At 41.0% G+C, this 23,782-nt stretch overlaps 1 protein-coding gene across 3 annotated transcripts in view; it reads left to right on the top strand.

Moving 5' to 3' along the window:
- Positions 1-23,782, top strand: part of tbc1d22a (TBC1 domain family, member 22a) — a 108,560-nt gene that overhangs the window by 31,035 nt on the left and 53,743 nt on the right. The window contains exons 7-9 of one of the 3 annotated variants that reach the window (XM_054800080.1): positions 1,889-2,017; positions 5,227-5,292; positions 10,662-10,776. In XM_054800080.1, the coding sequence (XP_054656055.1) occupies positions 1,889-2,017; positions 5,227-5,292; positions 10,662-10,776 (310 nt within the window). Of the gene's footprint in view, positions 1-1,888; positions 2,018-4,868; positions 4,932-5,226; positions 5,293-10,661; positions 10,777-23,782 lie in introns of all 3 variants that reach the window. The other 2 variants (XM_054800081.1, XM_054800082.1) reach the window with 2 other exon arrangements.

The following is a 23,782-nucleotide window of genomic DNA, read 5'->3' as shown; positions in this document are numbered from 1 at the left end:
TCAACAAACTGCCGTAAGTTAGGATTTTGGTTATGCTGTCAGTCAGCCAATCCTTTGGGCGTTGAGATAAGCGGGTTCCACGGTATAAACACATTCAAAACCACTCAAATATAGGGTAATTGAAGAGCAATTTAACAGGAAGTTTTTTGTCCAACTTTGCTCCATCCTTAATGGGACATTTTGTTTCCACTCCTGCTCAGTCTAAAAAATAATTTAGATTGTGTGCAGACTTAGTTAAAAAGAAGCTGCTTCATTTCAATTCCCCAAATGAATTCCCAACATGTATTTACCCTTTTTTCTTCAGAGGGTTTACTCAAGTGGAAGGTCCATTAGAGAGATGGAATGATTGATGTAGAGGAAGGAGAATGTAGACTAACACAGAGGCACATTTGCTACCGTGCATTTACACTTCTACAGCCCCCAACCCCACCCCCCCATCACCCCTTTTAACCAGTAAACCACAAATGAATTCGAAATTAGCCACTCAAATTCAAGCACTTTCTCTTAGAAGTGCACTTTATCGTGAGAAATATTTGATGATTCACAAAGCAGCAGTTTGTCTTGAAGCACAAATGTTCTTCTCATCGTGTGGGTGTACTGGTGGATATGTGTGTGTCTGTGTGGGTCGGTCCTATTGAGAGCCGTAAAGCAGCTGCAGTGTCACCGACCTCCGCTAAGCTGTCCATTAACCTTTAACACACGCACACACACGCTCCCCCTCCTCGCCTTCGTCTGGCAGCCTGCACACAACACCAGTTGCTGCTGTTTGGTCTGGTTCAACTTGTGATGGGTGGGCTTTATTTTTTTTGGCACATGACCATTGCAGGAAATAAGTCACACGCTATTTGCTTATGGACTGAAATGTGACCGTCTGGCTGACTGGCAGAGGCAAGCAGCCAGGTAGATAAGATCGAAGATCTGCTTGCAAGTTTGTTTTGCAGGTTATTAACTGAAGCCAGATAAGACAATATGAAGTAGAAATACACTGACTGGCCACCATATTAGAAGACTTACCACACTGAAGGGAGCATAGTGACATGATGCCTGGGGTGGAGACGTCCGCCAATGCGTCAATGTGCTTGAGAGAGTTGTAGATTATATTAACGGTCAATTTGGAGGCTATAATTGGTTGCGCCGGGAGACTGCCTTCATATTCTGTCCATCCCATGTGTCTGATGTAGGGTTGCCACCTCTCTAATGTCGCTCATTCATCAGGAAGTCTGCCCTTCAGTATGATACCAGGGAGGGAGGTTGTTGTACTGACGAATGAAATGAAACGACCGTACTTCACAAGGTGGCTGGGCTGTGCATTGTGATTCAGATTGGATAACTTCTAACCCCTAAAGACACTCATCCAGTTTGTTGTTCGGTCGAGGAACTTGCGTGCTTATTGCATAAGCACTTTAATCTAATATTACAAAGGTTTGTTCATACAAATACAGAGGTTTGTTAGCTTAGTCTCTCACCAGTTTCAGTTCTCCATATTTGAACACATAGATTTAATACTGAGTATGAAGCCGCGGCCAGAAGACTCGGGGGTCAAAAACAAACTCATTCACACCAGTGGCATTAAAAGAAAACATATTTATGAAGAAAGTAGTTCCATTTAGTTGGTGGGTAAACAAAAGTCAAAGTAAAGCGTTTTGCTTGTCAAAACAATATGCGTTCAAAAGACCACAAAACACAAAACAGTCAGACCTCACAATCGCTCTGCGTTATTTTCTGTCCCTTCGTATCACTGCGCGCTGCCACCCGTCAACTGACAACTTCATGTAAAAAAAACAAAAAAAAAAAACAACTAGCCCTTTTAACTTCCTAACTTTAACTTTTCACTGCGCCATTCAAACATTCAATGCAAGTCTGATTGTACGTTTATTTACTTTTTAAGGGTTACCTGCCAGCCAACGCAGAGAGGCGAGACAATGTCCTCCAGAGGAAGCGACAGGAATATTTTGGCTTCATCCAGCAGTACTACGACTCCCGCAATGACGAGCACCATCAGGACACGTACAGACAGGTATATACATCCACACATACAAACACTACAATTGATTGTCCTTTTAGTTGTTTGTTTCACATTGCCTCACCTGTCTGACTCCTTGAAGGACAGAAAGATATTCAGAGAACATAAGATTCCATTTCCAATTACAAGAACAACATCTTTGTCTCATGTTTTGCCGTGTGTGTGTGTGTGTGTGCGCGCTGGAGTGTGCATGTCTAAGTGCGCGCTGGCATGATTGCGCCCTGCAGAAAGGATCACTGAAACCAGTTATTTAGCAAAAAGTGTTTTTCTGTGTGTTTTTGCATTGAGGCTATGTGATCCAACTCTGCTCTGAGTTTACACAACAAGCCTCCAGCTTCAGCGTTGCCCAAATGAGCACTGCTCTTTGGCTCTGAAAATAACAAGTTTTACTTTATCGTTCATTTTACACTGATAACAAACATGAGAGTGGGCTGTTGATGGCAAACTTTTCATATTGCATCCAATTTCACGTGGATTTTCTTGCCAGTTTGTTTTCGTGATGACTTGTCTGCTGACAAAGTGAGCACCAATCTGTGTTTCTGTGGCTCTTTGGCACTGAATGTGATAGCTTTATTTGTTGGTGGATTTACTATATTGATATACAATCACCTGTGCGTAATATGTTTATTTTTGTATTTGCGTTGATGTTGGCCAGTTGGAGTGTGTCCATCTGTTTGTGTGTGTGTGTGTGTGTGTGTGTGTGTGTGTGTGTGTGTGTGGTCTTGTATCTGTCAGTCTGCCTCTTTTTAAAGTCTTGTTTATGTTTTTGGCAGCTCTGCCAGACAGATTTAGTGTGTAAGCATTTGGCTGTAGCCATTGTAGAAATCCCTGTTTGCTTATTCAAGTACTTCTGCGGTTTTATTCCACCCGAAAGGAGAAAGTTGTTGCATGTTTGAAAACCCGTGCGTGCAAAATAAGACAAATACTGCAATATGCAATGTAAGTTATAGAAACAGTTCTGCTTCCTGTTTGGAACCATGTGCTGCTTTGCGGTCGCTGGAAGGCACGTGCAGCTGTACCTGTTTTGTAGTACAGTCGTCCCTCGTTTATCGCGCTTAATTGGTTCCAGACTCGACCGCAGTAAGAAATAGGTTTCAATATTAATAAATAGAATATTTTCAGACTTTTGGAGGGGTGTCACAAGCTTTCGACAGATTAAAACGTGACAAGATTTCTTGTTTCTTGTGGGCACTCGGCCTCAATATATTGCCATGTGCGTGCGTGTCTGTTTTCCTCGTCTCTCGCCTCCAAACAGGCAGGAAGAGGATTCAACCCTGTGCATTGGTTTCAGCACTTTGGCGCGTTTGTTCCATAGAACGGTCATACAGTCTCTTTGTCTTCTAACTAGCATACACAAGAGTGTAACGTAGTAGGTATTAAATTAGTAGATATTTTTAAATATTTTTTTCCTTGAACTTTTCTTAAAAGTAATGGTTAAATCTCGTCATCGTGTCATGACACCCCTAATAGTTAGTATAGAACACCTGATCATGACTTTCTAAACATGATTTTTACCATTATTAGAGCTCTGTAGACATGAAATTACATCCCTGTAGGCACCTTTACACTCCTGTTATTCTTTGTTTACAACACATTTTTCAACTGTAATGTGCAGGTTATGGGATCACCGCAGGGACGCAAGAGACGGCCGCCGCTTTAAACATAGCATGCTAGCGAGTTAACTAGTTATCCTCCAATTTATTTATTCTCAACTTAAGAAAGGTTTTCAAACAGAGTGGGAAAGAAATACAAAGTCAGAAACCAAAAACTTACCAGTTCCACACGGAATGGGAGAATAACATGCTGTGGCTGACTCCATGCAGTGTGAAGGTAATTCAATCTAATGTCGTGTCTCATGAAGATAACATTACTGAAGTCAAAGGGACCAGAAAAGTACATAGAACTTGTCTTTCAATATTTTTTGCCTAATAATCGTCTACACTCAACCACGAAACAGAGGTCATTAATTAGTGAATCAATTATTTTTTTTTTTTTAGAAAGAACGCAATAGAGTGAGGGAGCGCTGTTTGAACCACGATGTACTATCTACCGTATCTACCTTTTAATCCTTTCAATCAAAGTCGAAACTTTGAAACAAAGTCACAAACAAAGGACATACCGAGCGAGCAAAAATACTGCTTTGTGAAGCACGTCATTTCTGTATTCACACCCCGATATCACTCTTGGCAGAAAAAATTATAACGATGTGAACCGATTTTTAAGCCCATATTGACCAATATTATTGGACAACCCTACTCTTTATTAGTACCGTAAATGCACCAATTATCGCCTCTGTTCAGTTAACCACAGTTTCCTATAGGTGCCAGTTGCGTTGTCACTGGGGTCTGTATTTTGTGCCAGGTCATACAACACTAGCATTAACAGCTGTGGCTGTAGGAAACCTTTAGCTAAATAAGCCTAGCTATATTTGGAACATTTCTGGTAATAATGATAACAAATGGGTGTAAAATGTAGAATTTTCACCATGTTAGGAAAACAAAAGTTTTTAGTTTGACGCTAACTGCCTGAAGTTCTACCTCCAAGCTAAAGTTTTTAAAATGCACAGGAGGAAATTAAAACCAAGCAATTATTTCTTAGCAAGACTGATAGACCGGATTTGCCATTTTATTTTATGGGGCATTCGGGGCCGCACACCCACGCCATAAACTAAATCCTGCTGCAAGGTGCAGAGAGTGATTGCATTGATGGCGCAATGCACACAAACGTTTTCGTCAATGCCATTTTCTCCTCAATATTGATATCAACTTGTTCTTTTCTAGTTGGAGGTAGGAGTGGCGTGTGAATGTTGGTGTGTCTAAAACGTTCTCTTCCATGTTGCTGTCAGATCCACATAGACATCCCTAGGATGAGTCCTGAGTCTTTGGTGCTACAGCCAAAGGTGACAGAGGTAAGGGCAGACAGGACTGTGAGTACTCCCTCCCTCCATAACCACACCAAAAAAGAAAATCAGTCACAATCTGGACTATCTCAGTGGGCTTGGCTCCCGCCGCTGTCATGCATCCCTTCTGACGATTCTGTCGACCTGTCACGTTGCTCGTCTGCTGTGGGGAGGTACACTCTGTTACGTTGCGTTTGAGGATGCCGACCCACTAACTGTTGCATCTCGCTGTCTGATCTGTGCTAACCTGCCCCCGTTGCTTCAGAGTTTGTCTTTTTTTTTCTCTCCCTTTCTGTCTCTGCAGATTCACATTGACATACCGAGAACTAATCCTCTTATTCCCCTCTTTCAACAAGCTTCTGTCCAAGAGGTGAGATTCTCCTCCTTCAAGCCCTTGCACGCACATCACCTCAACCAGCAGGGCTTTCGTACCCTCTTCTTTTGGGTTGGAACATAACTTTTAAGTTGAACATGTGTAGTCATAAAATAAATCTGGCTCAGAACAGGATGTAGGAAAGCCCTTGCTGCCTGGCGCACACACTCGCACCGTATTTACGATCAAGCATGGAATCAAATGGACATAATTGTCCTCTTTGCATGGTTTGCACTCCTATAAATGCCTATAAGCGTTTTTTAAGTGGTGTTGTTGCACCAGGGTTATTGTTTAAGAGGAAAACCTGGAGGCTTCCCCTTTACGTAAACTATACAGTAGCTGTCAAGGCACATTAGCAAAACACACACTCCTGGGCCAAGATGTTTAGTCTTTAAATCTTATTAGTTTTGATTTGCCTGGATACTGTACAAGCAGTATTCCGTACTTAATATCCGCCAGCCTGAAGAGAAAATACAATAAAACTGTAGAAGCCTAATGAGATAGCCAAGTCCACACCTACAAACGAGCGTGAGGGTGCACATACTTAAAGTCATTAAAGTATATGCCCGGTGTTTTAGTGTAGAAGAAGAGAGAGATATAAGTGATAAGTGAATTTCCACGAAGTAGCATTCCTTAGGGTGGTTGGACTCACCCTAAGACTTAGGGTGAGGAGCTTGGTCATCCGGGAGGGGCTCAGAGTAGAGCCGCTGCTCCTTCACATCGAGGGGAGACAATTGAGGTGGCTCGGGCATCTGGTCCAGATGCCTCCCTGGTGAGGTGCTCCAGGCATGCCCAGCCAGTAGGAGGCTCCAGTGCAGATCCAGGACACGCTGGAGGGATTATATTTCACAGCTGGCCTAGGAACGCCTTGGGGTCCTCCTGGTGGAAGTGGAAGAGGTGGCCGCAGACTGGGAAGTGGGGGCCCCCTCGACCCAGACCCGAATAAGCGGAAGAGAATGGAATTGAATGGAAAAATAGGATTTTTTATCAATCAAATATTTTCGTAGTTCGTAGTGCATAGAAAACCTCTTTATCACCTTCTAAATATGTTTGTTAACATTATTAAAGCCCTCTAGACTTGAAATATCACCCATATAGTCACCTTTAAACGTGTATTACCGAGTATAGTAGACATAATTCGAGAAAATTTGCTATTTAAGACTCATACTTGTGACACTAGAGTACCCTACGTGTTTTGGTGCTAGGGGACAGAAATTGACATCGGGGGTTCAGGGTTGAGTTTTAACTTTGAATGGATTAAGGCCTATGTTATGATTATAATGGATTACATTTTATACAGCTGTTTTGAAGGTACGCAAAGTGCTTCACAGTGGAGTGAACCCATTATTCATTCAATAGGTAGAGTGACTGCTAGGCTGCTAATTCACGCCCTGTCTTGCCCTGCTCTACCTCCTGAGCCACTGTCACCCCCTGATGTTGCTACTATTGTTGTGAGGCAAGTCAAACCTGTGCCTCACTGAACGTTACAGAAACTGAAGAATTACTGACACAGGTGTCAGGTGACAGGTGTAGAATATTACAATTTGAATGTGTCATCTGAATGCGTTCTATTTGTATTTTAGTTAATTTAGACATTTTCATGCCTAAAAATGCGTAATTTAGGCAACAGAATATATAAAGGTTGCTGAAACATGCCTATTTTTGGACTAATAATAGGCCTTATTCAACCAAGAAACGCATGATTTATTAATTCATATATTTTTGAAAAACGGTGATAGATTGAACCCGTGAAACTTGAACCGCAATGTGGCGAGGGACAGCTGTGTTAGCATTTGTCTGGACAAAAACACATTAGCAGTCACACTGCAGCTCCATTTTGCCCCTCCAGTGTAAATAATACAACTCAAGGCTGCCTGGATGCGGTACAAAGTAATCTGTGAGCATACGCATCATATGTGGCATAGATTTATCCCCTCACCTTTTTCCACCAACCTTGTTTTGCTTGCAAAATGCAAGCATTGATTTGAAATATTCCAGCCCTCGTATATTTCACCATGCAACAGACTCCAAAGGGGCCTTTTTATATGGTTATGCTTGCTGCAGTGCCACCTGAAAATCACCCCTGCTTCATTTCATTCAGTTGTTTGTTTCTGCAGCGCCCTCACTCCCCTCCCCGCCCCCCATGGGGCTCAGTGAGATTTAGGCAGTCAACAGTCTGTTCCATTTCAGGCAGAGCGGTATATTGAAGCCATTCTGCAGGGATTTTACAAGTGATAGCTAAGTGTTTGTGTTTCTGCTGTTTTTGAACAGTGTACAGATAATCACGTAAAAACAAAATAAAGCGCCTAATTTCGCCTGCAAATGCAGACGTGATTAGGCTTTATCAGTGTTAAACATTGTCATGTGTAATGCATTTTTAAAATGAAACACTGCACGGGTAGGAATTTATTTATTTGTAACCACACAAAAAGAAAAGAAAAGAACAGGGCCGATATGACTTGTTATGCTGTTGCATAATGCTGCAAAACCCCCAAATAAGGCATACACGTGTACAGTCGTAACGGACGATATGGGCTAAAATCCATATTGTAAATGATAATAGTACCATTTCAAAACAGGTTACAGCTTCCAAACACGAGTGATAACGTAACGTGTCATTTCGGGTTTTCGGACATCGCATTCACAATGCAGTCGCCCTGCTGTTGTATTATTCTCTTTGGAGACTCTTAGCAATCAAATTGTTAACGTCCGGTTACTCTTAACTGTAATACAGTTCCAGCTAGACTTACTGAGTGCTAAGCACTTATTCTTATGTTTTTGCTACTTTGCATTTAAGCTCTCTTAGCTCCTCTGTCTTAGCGTAGCTATTCCTACGTGGAGGAAATGTAGTTTATTTGCTGCCATGGAGGCGAAGATTAGTAACAGACAGTAAAGGACGTACTTTAGCGGTGCTATCTAGTCTCCTCTGGCGGGACGCTGACGACACGTCACAGCCCTTTGCAGCGTGTCGCTTTCAGTTTTCTTCAGGACACTGCTAGGTTGCGTCATCAACATGTATTGTTGTGATAGGGCGATAGAATTAAAATGTATTACAGGCCACATTTTTATCGTTCCTATCATATATCGTTTTTATCGTGCAATCCTAGTCTACAGTAAAGCAATTGTATTCAAGTTAAGGCAATTAAAAATACTGCTCACATGGCAATGATACTGAGTACAGTATTACCAATGTGACCATATTCCCCTCAAAAAAAGTCTGAAGAGATGGAGTGTCTGATATTTGGGGTGTAGAGATATATACATGCAAACCAGAATGTAGCGCTGTTCCTCCTGCCGATAAATTTTTTTTTCAACTGTTTAAGCCCTTTAAAGTCCAAACAGGAGGGAAGAACAGGTTGACAAACTTGCAGAATGCTGCAAAAATACAATTTGGGCATTCGTGTCCATAGTAGCACAACTTTATTTGAGTTATTTCAGTAATCAGAAAAAAAAGTATAAAATGGTAAATGGACTTTTGCTTGTGCAGTCATCCCTTGTGACATCACAGTTTCAACATTGTTCTCTCACTCACGCTCTTTCTCAAAGATTAATTAATAAATGATCGCTGTTTTGTGGTTAACTATGGCCAGGTTTATGGTAAAACATATTGAAAGACAAGTTATATGTAGTATTCTGGCCACTAGGCGTCAGTAGTGTTACACTGATGAGACATTACCTTAGATTACATTACCTTAACACTGCATGTAGCCAGCCATGGCATGTCCGACATGATAGGGGGGGGGGGAGAGGAGAAGGTTCTCCCCCATTCCATGTGGCAGTGGTAAGTTTTTGACTTCATACTTTGTCCTTCTTCCCCATTCCCTTTGAAACACCTGAAGTTTAGGACAACTTGGAAGCTAGCGAGTTTGCTCCGTAGCTTGCTATAGGCTATGAGCGGCGGTTGTCAGTTATGTCCCTGCTGTGATCCCATAGCCTGCACATTAGTGTTGCGCACTGTGGTGCAAACAAAGAATAATAGGAGTGTAAACGTGACTGTAGGGGTGTTATTTCATGTTTACAAGACTCTAATAATGGTAAAAATTGTATTTAAAAAGTCAGGTTTTATTGAATCCTCCTTCCTACTCCTACAAAAAATTTGTGTCTGGAACCAATAAACCGCGATAAATGAGGGATGACTGTATAGTGCTTTTCTACCTTCGAGTCACTCACGCTTTGACACTGTTACCACATTTACCTTGCTTGTTCAGTATCTTGCCCAAGGATACTTTGACACGGTCGCGGGAGGACGGAGGATCAGGTAGGGAGACCAGGGCCATGCCGCCTCTTTTACCAGATTAGAAGAAAGTGTGAACAAGACGGATCGTCTTATGTTCGGTGTCTACAGATTCATACATGCAAAACCAACATGTGGCGCCAAACGGCTTCTCCCCAAGCGAGCTTTTCTTCCAGTCGCTCACAAACCAGTCACATGCTCGAAACAGAGGGGTAGGGGTCTGTTACATTCGGGTATAGTAGAGCTAAAACTTTTACAGCGGAAAATGAAAATACATGCTGTTAATGCTCTAAATGAAAATACAACATCAGTTTGCATTTCCAGGAGCAGGCATGTGTCTTTCACATACAAAGGTTGGGCTATTTGCCCGCAATAAAGTCGACGTGGGCAGGGATGAGGCTCGTCGGCACTGGCTCACTTGAAGTTGTTCTCTGTGTAGGCGCCAATGTGAAATATGCATGTCAGCTTTGGAGGCTGCATGAAAAGAAAGTCCCATTACCCACTACCCCCCAACTCCTGTTTCTGGCACCAGAGCCTCTCTTGTTTGATGGATGGCGCTTCGATAGCGGTGTGGAGGCAGGTAAAGGGATTTGAGGAGGGAAAGACCAAAAGAGTGCTGCATCTGTCTTAACCATGATTGGACTTATTTAAATAAAAATAAGGGGCTCCCAAAGTGCCTCCCGCCCAAAAAAAAAAGGTATCACCATGGCATGTTTTTTCTAACACAATGAGCTACGAGTTTATTCAGGAAGTGACAGAACATGACATCCTCTCCAGTAAAAAATATTTGATGTGTATGTATGATGCAGAAAGGTGCCAGTAGATGTATGTGTACCTTGGTGGAAATCCATTTGCGTGCAGGGAAAACAAACAGAACATTCAGCCGCCTCTAATTCACCAGAGCTGACAGCTTTTACTAGCCCACTCAAATAGGAAAGGAGTGTGCCTTGCAAAAAAAAAAGATAAAAATAAACAGAAATGGCAGTAGGAGCCAAGGCTGAACAATCCTAATGATAAAACTTGCTGCAAAAATCTATGTATGTGCTAAAATCCCAACTCAGCATGCCTGCATGTCTCACAAAGTAAAGTACATTTACAGACTGATTTTGACGCTGTCTCTTTTGTTTTAAAGATATTTGAACGCATCCTCTTCATTTGGGCCATACGGCACCCTGCCAGCGGCTACGTTCAAGGCATCAATGACCTGGTAACGCCGTTTTTTGTGGTCTACGTCTTTGAGTACATCGGTGAGTAGCCTCGCTCCTTCCCAGTCTCATCTTCACTAATCCTGAAATGTTATAGGCTGATGTATCAGTCATCTTTTATTCCCACCCTCTGCTGCAAGTGGCTCTCTCCACAGTCCGTAGTTGCACATTTCACCTTTCCTATCAGGCAAGAATCGAGGTTCATTTGCTGCTTGATCGCCACAGGTCACTCTTAAAACTTTTCTCTTTTTCTTTTCACAGCTCTGGAGCCAATGGCGCTTTGCCCTTCTTTCTTAAATGTAAAAATTTCATCTCTGCAACCCTTTTGGCTTTTCTATGCGGCAAAAAAGAAGTAATTTTCTGTCTAAAGCAGGGGTGCTCATACAGCCTGTGAGCTACTTTTAAAATGACAAAGTCCCGAAGATGTATCTCCTACTATACAGTAAATATAATATAATCATAGTATATGTGTGTGAGAACATAAAATCTAACCAGTAAACTTTGAAACTATTATGCTAAATACCATAGGTGTGGACTCGAGTCACGCAACTTGGACGCAAGTCAGACTCAAACCACAGTTTTGATGACTTTGGACTCGACACGACAATATCATCAAAGACTTGCAACTTGATTTGGAATTTGGCATCAATGACTTTAGTGCGTATATGCACAAAGGTATCTAACCACCGAGTTAGTTTACCCGTAATTTACTAATAATAAAGATGGAAGTTGCATTTCTGTATGCCACTTCTTGTGTCGTCTGTTCACCACTTAATCTTTGCCACGGAGGAGCAACAGTGAATCAGGAGGGGAGCTTAATGTGTCATGTGACATCTAAAAAAAAAAAAAAGATTAAAAAAAAGACACTTTTGACGTGTCTGAGACATGTGATCGGCCCACACTGCCCGGTCGATCGCGATCGACGTAATGGGCACCCCTGATCTAAAGCATACAGTGTGTTAATGGTTAGTGTATTTCAAACATGCTTAACAAAGTCACATTGAAGTACATCCCATGTTTGCACATGCACAATTCAACATGTCTTAAAAGGAGGAGGAAGAAGTAGAGCTTATTTAATCCTACACTTCCATAAAAATGTATCCAAATTCACAAAAAAGTAGACCGGCCCTTTATCCCCTTTCAGCAACCATGATACATTTTTATCTGGACAGTCATGTTCAATTATTAATCACAGTTTTCAAGCATGCTTCTTTTTTTTATTCCCCGTTGTAATTCATCTGCAAAAAAAAGAAGTCAATATGTCATATTTATTAAGATTTTAAGCAGCAAACAACTTGTATTGGATATTTCCCTCTCAGTTCGTATTCAAATTGACACCACTTACCGAGTCTGCTCAAGTTTTTCTGTTTTTAGTTTTTAACCCCATTCAAAATAGAGCTCCTAAATTGGAATCCTCTACGGGGGTTGGGGGCTTGAATGCACCGTCACACAGACATTCAGGGACCCCACCTTGAGTGCTGGTGTGCACGCGAGAGGTTGTAGATTTAGAAATGTCTATTTTAATCCCTTTTCCTTGACATTTATCGTAACTTTTGCTTACTTTTTAGTTGTTTTTAGTGCTTTGCAGTGCAGTGTATGAGCACAGCTCCTATAATTAAAACAACTCCTAACACTATAAACCACTCGACAGTGTGATTTATTGCATATTTATTGGTAATGTCTCAGCAGAAAAAAGCAATGCTAGGAAAAAGACACTATGGAAAAGAGGTATATTAAAAAAAGCACACAAACACTGTTGTTGCTCAAAATCACAGATAGATATCTGCACATGTAAATAAGGGCTTCTCATTCATGTAGCCTCACTCAGGCTTTGTTTTCCACACTGTCATAATGTGTTCTCTTGTGTTTCCTTTGCTCCTCTTTTGTTTGTTTTGTTCATCCCTTCACTTTCCTCCAAACTAAAACCTCTGCTTCAAAGCATCAAGCTGCTTCTCTGTTCCTCATGTGCAGCTCCTGATGAGACGTGAATAACACACACACGCACACACACACGCACAACTAACAAACCTTTTGCCATGTCTGGCTGGCATCGGGGGACGTGTTCTCTGATGCAGGCTTTTGCGTTGGGAGGGGGGGCTAATTTTGGTTCTTGTAGTGGATGTGTAGGAAGTGTGAGATTCACTCTCATGATGCCTTCACACTTCTTTCTCATCTCATTTTTGTTGTCTTTCTTCGATGACATTAGACTCATCTCAGTGTTTGTCTGTTGCAGGTGCGTTTAATTTGGCATGTAAATAAGTTAACCCCATTACCAACACCATAATGTCGTCCTGTAGAGAGGAAATGTATGCCAATGCTGAACATGGATCGGCACAGACTTGAGCGCCATCATCCGTACTTATCATCCGAAATGATATCCTTTTTTAATTGCGTGAAGGTTGAGAAGCATTGCTGCTTCGATCCCCAGTCCTTGTGTATTCAACAATCATTGTCCATTTTTACATTCCAGCATTTCAAATTCCGCTAACTCCTCCCTTCCAACATTAAAATGTTCAGCTCATTCGGGACATGTAGGCAAAACATTCCCACATTTTCCATAATTCAATGTTTTATGTGACATTGTTCCCATTGAAAATGAATGGACAATTTCACTGTCACTCCCTATTGGTGGAAATTAATTTTACATTTACCATTACAATAGGGCCCTATGATTTCCACCTTAACAGAATCGGGGGCAGAATCACGGAATTGGCCAATAAAAACAGAATCTACAGTTAAACCAGAATCTCGCGGATAATTGATGTAATATTAATAAAATGCTGTCATCTTGAGGACAGCATTTTAGTCATGGAAAGCATGATTAGACCACCCTTCTTTCTTCAGTTTCTTCTTCATTTTAATGCCTGATACAACTAACGGTACCTTTGTTTGGACAAATATAACAATGACAAGACAAATAGCTCATAAGAGTTACATTTTTTGGCAGTACAATGCTATAGCTATTCATGTAAGAACTTAAGTGTGTGCGACTCAGGCTGTATGAGTGTGTTTACACCGTGTTTTACCGCTTGTTGAGGCCAACGGATGTTTTACGATGGCCGCTGACGGGAGCCACGGTTATTCTTGCTCCCAGCTCGTCTTAACCATCAACAGACATTCTCAACACACAAAACACAATCCCGGCCATAAAAAAAACATGTCATGAAATACATCTTACATTTACGGAGCCCTAGAGGGGACATGGAGGGAAAAAAAATATGATGGGTAAAAAAAAAAAAAAAATGTTTTGCGTTCCCTCGCAAAACTCTTTTGCGAGATAACGCAAAAGAGACTGTGGTAAAGTTAGAAACATGTTCACATACAGCATTTAATAACACCTAAGTGAATGGTTCTAACACAGTAAACCACACATCTTTCCAACCGTGGCAACACAGACAAACAGCTACAACCCAGTTTTTAGCAAAACGAGCCGTCTTCTGTGCAGTCTAACTTATATTGATCTCTATGAGAAGCCGGCAGTGAGACTGGAGCGCAGGGGCCATATACAAATGTCGTCTTCTGTATTATGGCGGTTGGCATCAATGTTGACAACAAGAAAAGTAGCTAATGGCTGTTCTGAAAGGCGATAGATGACGTCATTGCCTACAAATATATATACGACGCAACAAGTTTGTGAAAATGGACTTTTATAACATAGGGCTATTTTTATTAGGTATTCACTTCTGTAATGGTTAATGAGATCTCAAAACTATTTAGCGAGATCTCGCAAAATTGTTTTGCATTATTTTGCTAAAGTTTTGCGAGCTCTCGCAAAACTTTTTTTTTTAACCCATATTTTTTTCCCTCCATGTCGTATACATTATACATTAATAACATACAGTAATTGGAATTGCATAGTGATTGTTTTTGTTTTTTTAAAAACAAGCACCGGCATTACAGTTTGATGATTTTGTAGCAATGTTCGCAGTGGCTAACATCCCATTCGAAAAGTTAGCCAAGCTACATCCATTTCTGAAATAATGGGCAAAATTGGCCAATGATGTATTGCATCAATAAATGTAAGCGTGTTTGCATTTAATTAACAGACAAGTGGAACGGAATTTGGAAACAATGAAACGGATTTCATAGGGCCCGATACACGTAACTCGGTTCGTAAAGTGCTCGCCTCCCAACCTGACGGTTGCTGGTTCGAGCCTCAGTTGGTGAATAGATTTCAACACATATCTAGGATATTTTTACATTTCAGTTCCGCTTCAGCATTTCATCATTCACACGCAATCGCGACAGAAATTGCTTCATCTAGTTCCAAGAACGGGTCTTAAAAAAAGATTATATTCATACACAAACAAAGCCTTATTAGCGGATTGTACTGTAATGCTGCAGTTAACAGTAAGTAATCCATGACCAAATGTGCTTTTTAAGGATTCATTCAAAGATGTGACTGTACTGTATTTACCGTAAAAAAAATTTCATATAAAATAAGTTACTTTTCAAGTGTTTTCTATAATAGTGTGTCGTATTTTGCCAGGGAACAATAGTGTGGCAAAGATCACATTGGAGGAAAATTACCATTAGTGTTTTTCGTTTATCCAGCTGGACTGTGAGGCAATTTGGCTGCCGTCCCTCTTATCAGAGGGGAAATTGATTTGGAACGTCCGCTGTTCTCGTTTCCAATTTGCAAGCATTTGCTTTTGTCTATTCCAACTCTCACCATTAGTTGGACAATAATAGTTCTATAGTTAATGCCGGGATGCGCCTTGACAGGGCCAGGGAGCAAAGACTGGTTGTGCTTTAATTCAAATCGGACATCGATCACACCACTGGATCCATATTGTAATCTGCATGGCGGTGTTGAAGTATGGATCTGCACCGACTAGAAATGAGGGCTGCATGCAATGACATGGAAGGCAATGAAAGGAAAGGTGAAGTAAAAAATACAGGAAAACAACATCTTCTGCAAAAACAAAACAGCAAAAATGTTCACATGCTGTCAGGTGGCAGCCAAGGTGGAAAAGAAGAGTGGCCTGGTGTAAACTTGTCACCATTCCAACACTTGCCACAGCCGACAAGAAGTAGTCTATTTACCAACAGCCTCACAGCTTCTTTCACTGTTTCTCCTGTAAAGCATCATTTTAACACACTAGCATAGACTCCTAAAGCCAAGTGAGGTCTGCAGTATTTGGATGAGAAGCAAGAGCAGCATTGATGGGAATGGGTACAAAGGGGAAGCAACTCTCCCATAAAGTGGTGTTTAAAGTTGTCTTCCATCTCACATTTTTAAAGCAGAATGCCTCCGCCGATCCCCAAATGCACATAAAATACCCTTTAATCTCTGGTAAATTAAGTGGAATGGGTACTTTCCTTCACAAAATGCTCTTAACAATTTGTTCTGCATGACAACTGGTGTGTGCCTGGGGCCACATTTTTTATGCATGTGTTTTTTTTTTTTTGTCAGCCTGAAAGCATGTTAAGCTCCTAATTTGGCTATCGAGTTTGTCAAAGTAGTAAAATGATAGATTAGTGAAGATTTATTCATTTGTTGAAATTCTACCATTGAGTGTGCACCATAAATGTGGTTGTGTATACTTACAAAGTGCAAATCTGTGTTGTAGCAGCATCTTCATCATTGTATGTGGCATAATGAGGCGTTTATATTGATTGAAAGCATTCAATACAGCTTTCAAAAATGTAAACTGTGTTTCTCCACGATCCTGCACACTAAGATGCAACCCCACAACCACAGTGGAGTATTGGTATGGATTTTATCCCGTCGGCAAGTTGCTCCCATAATTCACTCTACATAGTGACATGGTCACTAATTAGTCTATTTAGGTGACAAAAGTGCCAGCAAGTGCCAGCTGGGAAGCTGCTGGGTAGCTGCTGCGTCAATGTTTCCTGGCTATAGTTGTCTGCACATACAGTATAATTAGCTTCACTTTGTCGTGGAATGATGTGGATGCTTTTTAACATAATAGTCCTATGTAGTGCTCACATACAATACAGAAGGCTAACTTGAAACCATCTGATGGCAGCATTGTTTTCCTGTTGTAGCCGTGTCTTGTTTCCACACATTATTTAATCTCCTTTGAGCTGGCATGGAACTTTAACCATGGCACACGGTGTGACACGTCATGCTGTGCGGTGCTCCTTTGTAATTGAACTGTATCCCTGCATTAGGGGACTGATGGGTCCCTGCATTAGGGGACTAATGAGATTTGGGAGTGGGGGTGCTCAAATGGTCAGTTTTGAAGTTCAGGGTTTTCATGACATCATGAAGGAAATCCTCCTTACTTATGAACATGACACCACCTCAGACTCGCACCTAGCTAGACGAGGTCGGCCCCGCTTAACAGAAGACACCTTTCAAAATAAAAATAATCTTAAAATAAAACACAAAGCTCCGCCAGCTGCAGTGAGTGTTACAGTGTACAGTCGATTTTTGCTTTTCACAGGAATTCATACGTCCATGAAAATATTTGACATACGGCTTGCCCCTACCCCTCCAAAGCCTCCTGCTAGGTTTACGTTCTCAGATTTTTTTTATCATTTGCAGTAAAAGTAAGTTAAAGTTAGAATAAACGTTATATTAAATTCAGCTCAAGAACTCTCTCTCTCTTCAATTGCCATTGTTCACCAGCAACGAAAGCTAACAAGCTAGATGCTAATTGCACAATCCAGGTTTAATCCATAAATATGTCTCACACATTTATTAAACACATTTAAAGTATAAAGTGTGTGGGTACTCACCACGAATGAAGGATAACGTAGATCAGTGGTTAACAAACTTTTCACAGTCGCATCCCCCTTCAGACATTTGACTTGAAGCCATGTACCCCTACTCCTGCACACCTACCACACATTCATCGGGGGTCCCGGCAGGGCCCAAAGATGGCAAAAAAAACCCCATCACTTTTCCGATGGGTCAATTTTCAGCCTTATTTCAGGTCCGCGGCTTTTGTGAAATCGCATTTTTTCAAGTTGCTGAAACAGCGCTTTTCTGGTCCGGGAGGTGGGGGAAACATCAGCACTGATAAATAGGTAAATGTTCGTCCTACATAGCTTTTATTTCACACAGATGTTGGGATCCTTCCCTTTCAATGGGTTGAACTTGAGCTGTATTTTTGTCCACTTTCAATCGCTACGATTTAAGTGTGCATATTCATTTGATACCAAATTGAAAGGGAAAGTTTAACACCAAAGTACAAAAATACAGTACATACAACCAGCGATAAAGACTCATTTTCGGGGGAATCACCACTCTTTCATCCTGACACACACATACTTTGACATGTTTTCACAGTGCAGGGATTCGGACACCAATATTGATTAAATATTCAAAAATAAACACTCTTCATACACAACATAATCATCAAACTTAATTACTTGTTCATATAACTCCAGAGCAATGAAGAACTTCATGCTCTGTCTCCTTCCTTCTTTCTGCTCTGACTGTGCACTCTGTGCTGTGAGGCGTTCAGGCGCACTCGTATTTGGGAGTGTCAGCCGCTAATTGTTTGTTCCCCCCATCACAATTGCCGCACCCCACTTTGGGAGCCAAGGATGTGGATGATTGATGAACAATTGGAAACTTGAGTCACGGTATAGCCAATCACAAAACTCTGATGCATTCAAAGACCACAAAATACGAAATCTCAACACTTGAAGAATAAGCATATCTGTGAAGCATAAGTCATAAACATATAAACATTGTGGGCTTTTTATTGTATTAATGGTATATGTGTGGTGTACATTTTATCGGTATTATCACAAATTTTATTATTATTACGAACTTAGGGTGAAGGAGGTGTGGGTTTTGCGGGAAAAAGTGGACAACATTATCCTTTGTTAGTGGTGAGTACATTATATTTTAAATGTGGATAATAAGTGGGGCTGCCTTCAACTAAGGATTTTCATCTCTCAAATCATATCAAATCTGATTAGTTGGATTTTGCTCAAAGTTGACAAATCGTCAAATGATTTTTTTTTTTTTATTTCGAGCACAGCTAACAGGCATTCCCTTCAAGAGTGGGAGGAGGAAGCGCATGGGTTGATCCTAGTGCCTATGTCAAAATAATACACTTTTAAATCCGTGAATGTGAGAACATTTCAAGTGCTCTCATCACCCCCCAAATTTCAAATCTCTACACCTCACTGGATTGGAACTTATGAAAGCAATAGCACTAAAACCGAGCCGACTTGGATGATTGTACGTTCATTTCATACCCACCGAGCTTTACTACGGCGTTCTTCAAATAAGCTATATTGAATGTGAATGAGCTTGTTTCAGAAGTGATGAGAGCTCCCTTGCAGTTGCCCTACCTTGCATCCTGCCCACCGCTCCTCTGGGTCTGTTCTACCTGATGGTTTTAGCCTTCTTGTGGATAAGTTGTCATCGGATTAATGACTGTTACAGACTGTAATGAGCTACCCAAGCACACCCGTCTCCATGTTGCTTGGTTTCTGACCTGCTATCTGCTTTTACTTATTCTAATTCCTCCATCTTTAATGACTGGACGAAATCATTGACTCGTTGTAGCCATTGTCTTCTCCCAGACAGTCTTTCATCTGTATTACTTCGTCTTGGTCTCCAATGTTCTATAGGCTTTAGAATGCAATCACCCTCTTTCTGGAGTTAAGTAATAGCATTGGGACCAGCAGAAATTGAATCAGCAGCATGGTTTTGACCCCGCATCTCTTGCCTTTACCCATCTATCGCTTCAATGTCTCTCATATCAATTTCAAATATACTATTCACATTGTTAATGGTTTTCGTTCAATTTGCTTTTGATAAGTCGCTGCAGCTTGCCAGACAATGCCAGCGAGTAATACAAAATGTGTTGTTTGTGTTGAAATGCTGCAGTTTTTATGCACAATGAAATTTGGGTGTTGTTTTTTCCACTGGTGAGGCAATGGCAAATGGAGTCAGAGCTCCACAACAGGATAAATAAAGCTAGAAATCAATAGGCGCGTGTCAGTGTCCACCCTGGTTTTATCCCAGAGATTCTCTCATTACTCCTGATAAAAAGCAATAGAGCTCAGAAATTACGTGGAGAAATAGTTCTGTCAAAAAGTGATGTATCTGCTGTGAATAATCATAGAGGGTTATTGAATATTTTTAGATTAAGTTAATTACTTGACTATAAAAAGCCTTAAATTGAAACTGGCTGAGAAGCTTCAGATCTTGCTCGTTCACTCTCTGTCGCCTCCGATTTGGGGACGGGGATAAAAATGATCGGCCTTAGCAGCAAGATGCTTGACCTGACGCAATTGGATGCAACCGCAACAATCGGTTCTGTCGCTTGCGTCATCATAAATTTCGGCGTAAACACATTCACAAGATGATTTGCATGGACGTGTGGACAATGACTGTGCGAAAACAAATATAAATACAAAACGTCACACTGTGCTGAGGCATTTAACTGCATTGTAATGTCTGTGTACTACGCACTACTGTTCCCCTAATGTGCCTTATTCCCAGCTAAACCTGCAGATTACACACGGTAATGACTTAATGGTCTTCACTACTGAGACTTACTCAGGAAACTCTTGTCAGCTCCCAAATGTGTCCTGCATTATGTACGCCTATTTACTATGCTTAAGCTGGAATGAACATCAAAAAGAGATTTAAAACCTACTGTATTTTTCTGCGTCAGAAACCGGTAGCAGCCTCTGAATGAACCTTAAATAAGTTTATCCTGAGAAAGTACATGTTGAAAACATTTTTTACACTGACCTTAATATATGGTATGTGATCAATGGATGTAAATTTGCAAAACGTAAGCTGTGACTGCCAATATATAGTCAAAAAAAGAGCATACGACCTGCTATTTTATCAAACAATTTATATGTAACCAAACATGACAGGAAAATAAATAAAACTGCAGTGTAAAAACATAAAAATAAATATTTAATATACAAATCAGAAATAATTTTTTTTAATTTTTTACTCTGCTATTTTTAAATTAATTCATAATTTATTTTTGTCAGATTTTTATTTTTGTCAGTTATTTATATTTATTAATATATATTATTTTAACTATACAAAATAAGACCGAATGATTTTAATTATTCATTACACCAAGAATAAAAGATTAAAATTACTTGAGGTGCTCTGTATTGGATTTCTTACCGATATCCGATAAAACGATATTGTCCAATACTTCATCTCTGATACTAATATCAACAGATGCCGATATTGGAAACTGAAATGTTTGGACACCCGTAGTTTAAAGTAAGACGCCTTACTCCCCCCTCGCATAGCCAGCGCTTTCATTGTAAAATGCATTTTTACAATCCAAGGAGGAAACTTGGAAATAATTCCAGACCGCTGGCTTACTGAGCTAGCAAGCTTTTTGCTGTGTGGAACACGTCGTCATTTCTGCGCCGATACCGATGTGAACAGATTTGATATTTGAATCGATTCTCATTTTTATGCCAATAACGATAATATCGACATCCCCAAAAATGGCAAATGTAATAATGTTTTGTTGGCTTGTGTAAAATAATGACATCTAGCAGAAACCTGTTTCTTAATGTTGAAGTGTACAAGCACATTTATTTTCCCCTTCCCTTCTAGATTGGTGACAGAATTTAGATGACATTGTCACCCGTGCGCATGTGGAATCAATTGAAATTGTATGCACTGTATTTTGTGCCACGGGCCAATATGACAGCGTGGGTAGAGCTATTTTGTCAATGAATGTGATGCGGAGGTCTTGCTCGACATTAAACACTTGAAGCTGCGTCTCCCCAAGAAACAATCTCACCCCAGGCTAAGTGGGTCATTATGTGTGCGCGCATAGGCAGATATGGTATTAATAGCGGTATTCCATTTCATGTCAAGGACTTACATTATCTTGCCAAGAGCTGGAGTGCCTGCTGTTTGATGTATGGACATGAGGCTTACCACATATAATGTGAGATAGGGACATTGCTGTGGTGATTGTATTGATTTTATAGCCTAAAGGTATCTTTATCACTGGTGAGGTTCATCTTTGATACGTGAATGAGGGGTGGTGTCAAAAAGTCCCAAATGATGCATTGATTTTGGATTCGTTCATTTTCTATACATTAGCGTCACGGGTGAGCTGGAGACTACCCAGCTGACTTTGGGTGAGAGGCGGGGTAGACCCTGGGCTGGTCGCCAGTCAATCACAGCCGGCAAATGGACAAACAACTATTCAGTTACATTCTCAGCTATGGACTACGAGTCTCCAGTTAGCCTAAGACACACGTTTTTAAGATCTGGGAGGAAGTACCTGGAAAAATGTGATGAAAATGTTCTTTTCATCACAAAGTAGTCCAGCCTTTTGAAACCCGTTGGTGATAGTGGATTTTTTTGACACACTATAAAGCACATGTGTCAATGGAGGGCCGAGACACTGCAGGTTTCCTCCCCAACCAGTTTCTACAGCAGGTGATTTAACTGATGAGCTCCTTCTCTCAAATTGAAGGAGGTGTTGATAATTCAAATCACCTATTTTAGTGACCGGCTGGTAAGAAAACCTATAGTGTCTCGGCCCTCCACGGCACGAGTTTGACACCCCTGCTGTAAAGAAAGACACACTTGATATTCTTGACGTTCCCAGTGTCACTCATTATTTCCGATGATGACACGTGAGACGCTTTTTTTTTTATTGGAGTTTAACATCTGCTGCGGTCCAGGCAGTCCAAACAGAAGCTGGAGTAATTCTACACTTGATCAAACTTACTTAAGATTTGTGCGATGAAAACACGATCGCCGCATACGACTTTAAAACGTGATATTAGCATCCACGTCACGTGGCCGATTCACCACTTTCTGAAGCTTCACTCTAAGCATCATGGGAACTGTAGTTATTTTAGCCATAAATTAGCGGCATCACTGTGTAAGCCTAAGGGTTCAAAGCGCAAGAATGCCCTTTTTGTCAATACATTGTGATTTTTTATTTTTTTGTTTGCTTTTTTTAGTTTTCCTGTTCCAGGCCAATAAAACGAGAAATAAAAAAAGAGCTGCGAGCCAGAAATGGCCCCTGGGCTGCACTTTAGACACCCCGGCTTTACACACGCCTCTCTCCACCTTACATCACCCCCAGCTGTGTATTCCCATTGTGGCGTCCTGCTGTGATTTCGTGCTTCGCATGTATGAGTCAATGTGTTAGTGACAGCCTGGCCAGATTGACTCGCCTCATAATGACAGCTGGGATGCCACCTCTGGAAAATGTTCATCTCTCATTAACAGTGGTGTTATCGCACTAATTGTACCGACGCTGGCTTGCATAAGTGTTAGTGTGAGGTGCAGAGAGTGTGCATGTTTCACAAGCAGCTAACGTGTGGCTCATTTCTAAGTGTTAGGCATGGGAGATTGTAACATGTTTAGAATCTTTGCTCAAATAGAAAGTCATTCCATTAATTTGATTAATCCTGCTGCATCGCCACTACAAATGATAAATAATGATTGCACCACTTGCTTTAATCTTATGGATGGCAAACTCCTATTTAAACAATGTGATGCTCTCTGATGGTTTGTGATTCATTTAAACCAACAGAAGGCTTTTTTATTTCTACTGCAGATGCACACACACACACAGTACCTACCGCACATTCTCTTTATGATTACATCAGGCTAAATTAGGTCTTTTATCATCCTACATCACATTACCTTGTGGCCCATAGTCGTAGAGGGCAGATGGCGGCACTGGTTGGGAGTGTTGTGTCTGTGCTTGTCGGCACTGGCGCTCCGGTCTCCCGAGGTGTGACCCGACTCAGCATGGCAAGCTGTGCCAAGTGCGCACAGCTGGCAACAACCAAGCAGGTGGTCTCACTGGACGTGTTGCCGCCCCCCCCGTTCCAGGACAAACAGGAAATGAGCCCTGGGGCCTAGTAGGGACGTTTGGCCAATAGGAGGAGAGAGGAGAAGAGGACGAGATAATGTCAAAGAGCTGAGAGGAAAATGTATTCATTCATGGAAAGATCTTTGCTGAAGAATCTCAAAATAATGCTTCAACTGTTTTTTTTTTTTGTTTTGTTTTTTTTTGGAGGTGCGTCTCACAAGACTGAAGCTTGAGCGTCCTCAAATTCCCATGTTTACAATTTGTTAAACATTCAG

The sequence above is a fragment of the Dunckerocampus dactyliophorus genome, chromosome 15 (assembly GCF_027744805.1).
Source record: "Dunckerocampus dactyliophorus isolate RoL2022-P2 chromosome 15, RoL_Ddac_1.1, whole genome shotgun sequence".
In the NCBI taxonomy this organism is placed as follows: Eukaryota; Metazoa; Chordata; class Actinopteri; order Syngnathiformes; family Syngnathidae; genus Dunckerocampus; species Dunckerocampus dactyliophorus.
This window is presented reverse-complemented; position numbering and strand designations above follow the sequence as displayed.